Source organism: Notolepis coatsorum (genome assembly GCF_963971535.1).
Source record: "Notolepis coatsorum genome assembly, chromosome: 1".
NCBI lineage: Eukaryota > Metazoa > Chordata > Actinopteri > Aulopiformes > Paralepididae > Notolepis > Notolepis coatsorum.
Genome location: NC_140165.1, coordinates 4,039,711 through 4,043,283, shown reverse-complemented (window position 1 = coordinate 4,043,283; position 3,573 = coordinate 4,039,711). Strand labels below are relative to the sequence as shown.

General features: G+C 45.6%; 1 protein-coding gene across 1 annotated transcript in view; it reads right to left on the bottom strand.

Annotated features, from left to right (window-relative positions):
- Positions 1-2,651: 2,651 nt before the first annotated feature.
- Positions 2,652-3,573, bottom strand: part of LOC311241316 (uncharacterized protein) — a gene marked incomplete at its 5' end in the record, with an annotated part of 41,209 nt that continues 40,287 nt past the window's right edge. The window contains one exon of the mRNA XM_084330096.1: positions 2,652-3,189. Within this exon, the coding sequence (XP_084186222.1) occupies positions 3,112-3,189 (78 nt within the window). The 3' untranslated portion in view covers positions 2,652-3,111. The remainder of the gene's footprint in view (positions 3,190-3,573) is intronic.

Sequence of the window (3,573 nt, the reverse complement as noted above, 5' to 3'; positions counted from 1 at the left end):
CGGTCGCCCATGGTGCAGAGGTGTGTCCTGTGTATGGGTTGGTGTGTTTGAGTGTCCAGAGCGGAGGGAGCGGGTGGAGCGATGAGCTCCTTTAGATAGGAGGGGGCGTTGCTGTGGATGCACTGATGGGTGAGGAGGGAGACCTTGTATTCTATCCTGAAGGAGCCAGGGAGTCAGTGTGTAGGGAATGGAGTATGGGTGTGATGTGTTCATATTTCTGCACTCTCATCAGGATCCTAGCAGCACAGTTCTGAATGTACTGGAGCTTCTGCATGCTCTTGCTAGGGATCCCGATGAGCAGTGCGTTGCAGTAGTCAAGCCTTGAGGAGACAAGGGCGTGAACAAGCTTTTCCGCATCTGGCAGGGTGAGTGTGGGACGGAGTCTGGCTATGTTTCTGAGGTGGAAGAATGAGGTTTTGCACAGGTGCTTAATGTGGGAGTCAAAGGTCAGGTGGGGGTCCATTTTTATACCCAGGTTAGTGATTACAGGTGAGAGGGGGAGGTTCTGACTGGAAAAGGTGATGCTGGTTATTGATGATGTGATTTGGTGTGGGGTGCCGATTAGAATGGCTTCTGTCTTGGAGCTGTTTAGTTGCAGGAAATTGTGAGTCATCCACGCCTTTATCTCCTCAAGGCAGGCGGTCAGTGTTATGTGGATGAAGGTGGTGACGGCAGGGGGGCAGAGGGGAGTGGGGCAGGCCTAAGTGACAAGAACCCTCCCTCTTGAAACGAGCCACTCAGCCACTGTATGTGAAGATATCTTGATAAAAATTTGGTGGTTGGCGTCAAAAATAGTCTTCCCCAAGACGCCATCCAACAAGACTACTCAGTTACCTTGGATACCCACTTGTCTTTGTCAGTTCTTAGTAGTTCATGTTGAGTGAATGTGTTGCAGTGTGTGTTGTGTGAAGACAAAAATAAACACCAGTATTAATTCAGTTACAAAGTATCTATTTACACATATTTACTTATTAAGCTTCAACTGAACTTAAAAACAACACAAGTATCACTTGACAGAAATGAAACGGAGACGACTCTGAACCCGGAGACTACAGTAGCTTGACATCTGAATGTTAGTTGTCACATAATTGTCCTCAGGTGAGCTGTTGAAACTAAAGACCACTGCTAGCAGCAAACAAGCTAGTTCATTTAGCTTTGTTGTTACTGGTCTTCATGGAAACCAATGGGATCCACACTAGCTGCATGCTAGCTCCCCAGCTTCTGGCTAACTACCAGTACCAGGCTAGCAGTATCAAGCTAGCAGTACCAGGCTAGCAGTATCAAGCTAGCAGTACCAGGCTAACAGTACCAGGCTAGCAGTACCAAGCTAGCAGTACCAGGCTAGCAGTACCAAGCTAGCAGTACCAGGCTAGCAGTACCAGGGTAGCAGTATCAAGCTAGCAGTACCAAGCTAGCAGTATCAAGCTAGCAGTACCAAGCTAGCAGTACCAGGCTAGCAGTATCAAGCTAGCAGTACCAGGCTAGCAGTACCAGGCGAACAGTACCAAGCTAGCAGTACCAGGCTAACAGTATCAAGCTAGCAGTACAAAGCTAGGAGTACCAGGCTAGCAGTACAAAGCTAGCAGTACCAAGCTAGCAGTACCAGGCTAACAGTGCCAAGCTAGCAATACCAAGCTAGAAGTATCAAGCTAGAAGTATCAAGCTAGCAGTACCAGGCTAACAGTACCAAGCTAGCAGTACCAAGCTAGCAGTATCAAGCTAGAAGTATCAAGCTAGCAGTATCAAGCTAGAAGTATCAAGCTAGCAGTACCAGGCTAGCAGTACCAAGCTAGCAGTACCAGGCTAACAGTACCAAGCTAACAGTACCAAGCTAGCAGTACCAGTACCCAGATAGCAGTACTAAGCTAGCAGTACCAGTACCCAGCTAGCAGTACCATGCTAGCAGTACCGGTACCCAGCTAGCAGTACCAAGCTAGCGGTACCAGTATCAAGCTAGCAGTATCAAGCTAGCAGTACTAGTACCCAGCTAGCAGTACCAGTATCATGCTAGCAGTACCAAGTTAGCAGTACCAGTACCATGCTAGCAGTACCAAGTTAGCAGTACCAGTACCATGCTAGCAGTACCAGTACCCAGCTAGCAGTACCAAGCTAGCAGTACCCATTGGTTTCAGTGAAGAATGCCAACGTTGTTTTGGGAAGCTGACCAATGTAGATTTGTTTCCCATAATGTGACAATAAATAAATAACCAAATTACAATTGAAAATGTGGAAGTTTCCCTTTAAAGGTCGAGTTCAGCTCTATTTCCTTCCCACCGAGGGCGTTGTTGATCCGTAGAGTAGAGAACTCTTCCAACAGCATCGTGTATGAGAGGGAAACACCTCTGAACTCGTCCCTTTAGCTTAAAATGAAGACATTAACAGCAGAGGAGCAACGTTGAACCCAAAGAGGAGATGGTTCTGAAGAATCTGGATCCAGGCCAGGTGGTCTGTAGAGGCTGGTGGTAGGGATGTCCCGATCACATTTTTTTGCTCCCGATCCGATCCTGATCATGATTTTGAGTATCTACCGATACCGATCCGATAAAAAAAAAATTATTACAAAAAAAAGAAAGAAAAAAAGATTTTTTTAAAATCCTTGACATAAATCATTTGATGTATTTTTCAAGTCAACAAGAGTTTTATTTGTCACGGCATACAAGTATACAATGAAATGCGGATGTATAATTAAATCAAAGGAAATGCGTTTGTTTTGGCAAAATTCTTCTGCTCTGTGTGACAATAAATAAATTAATGATGATATGCAATTTAAAACCAAAACCAAGGCCTCAATATGAGTTTAAGACGTGAACATGGTCATGTTTGTTGAAAAAAAAAAAAGTACAAATAATAATAAAAAAAATATCCCGATTTTCTTTTTTCTTTTTCGATCCCGATCTTCTGAAAATCACGTGATCGGATCGGGACATCCCTAGCTGGTGGTCTTATTAAATAAGTCCCCCGGTCTGGTTTCTCTCACGGCCGGTGAAGAAATGAGTCCTTCTGGTGTACAACTCAGTCCTACTGATGGGCGCGGTGTGTGAGAGAGAGAGAGAGAGAGAGAGAGAGAGAGAGAGAGAGAGAGAGAGAGAGAGAGAGAGAGAGAGAGAGTGTCTATGTAGAGATCAGGGGTCCAGTAGATGCAGCAGTAAAAACAGGTCCAATGTAGAGTCCTGGTCCCTCTGCGGGCACCTGAGACACACAACACACACAGGTTTTAGTGGCTGAACTGTTATCACAGCTTTATACTGGAGAAGACCTCCACGGTGGTCTGAGCTGCATCCAGCGTTCATCTTCAGGTTCCTTTCAGATGGTGTGTCTACTGTTGACCTGCTATCTCCCCCTAAAGATCATCTACTGTTGACCTGCTATCTCCCCCTAAAGATCATCTACTGTTGACCTGCTATCTCCCCCTAAAGATCATCTACTGTTGACCTGCTATCTCCCCCTAAAGATCATCTACTGTTGACCTGCTATCTCCCCCTAAAGATCATCTACTGTTGACCTGCTATCTCCCCCTAAAGATCATCTACTGTTGACCTGCTATCTCCCCCTAAAGATCATCTACTGTTGACC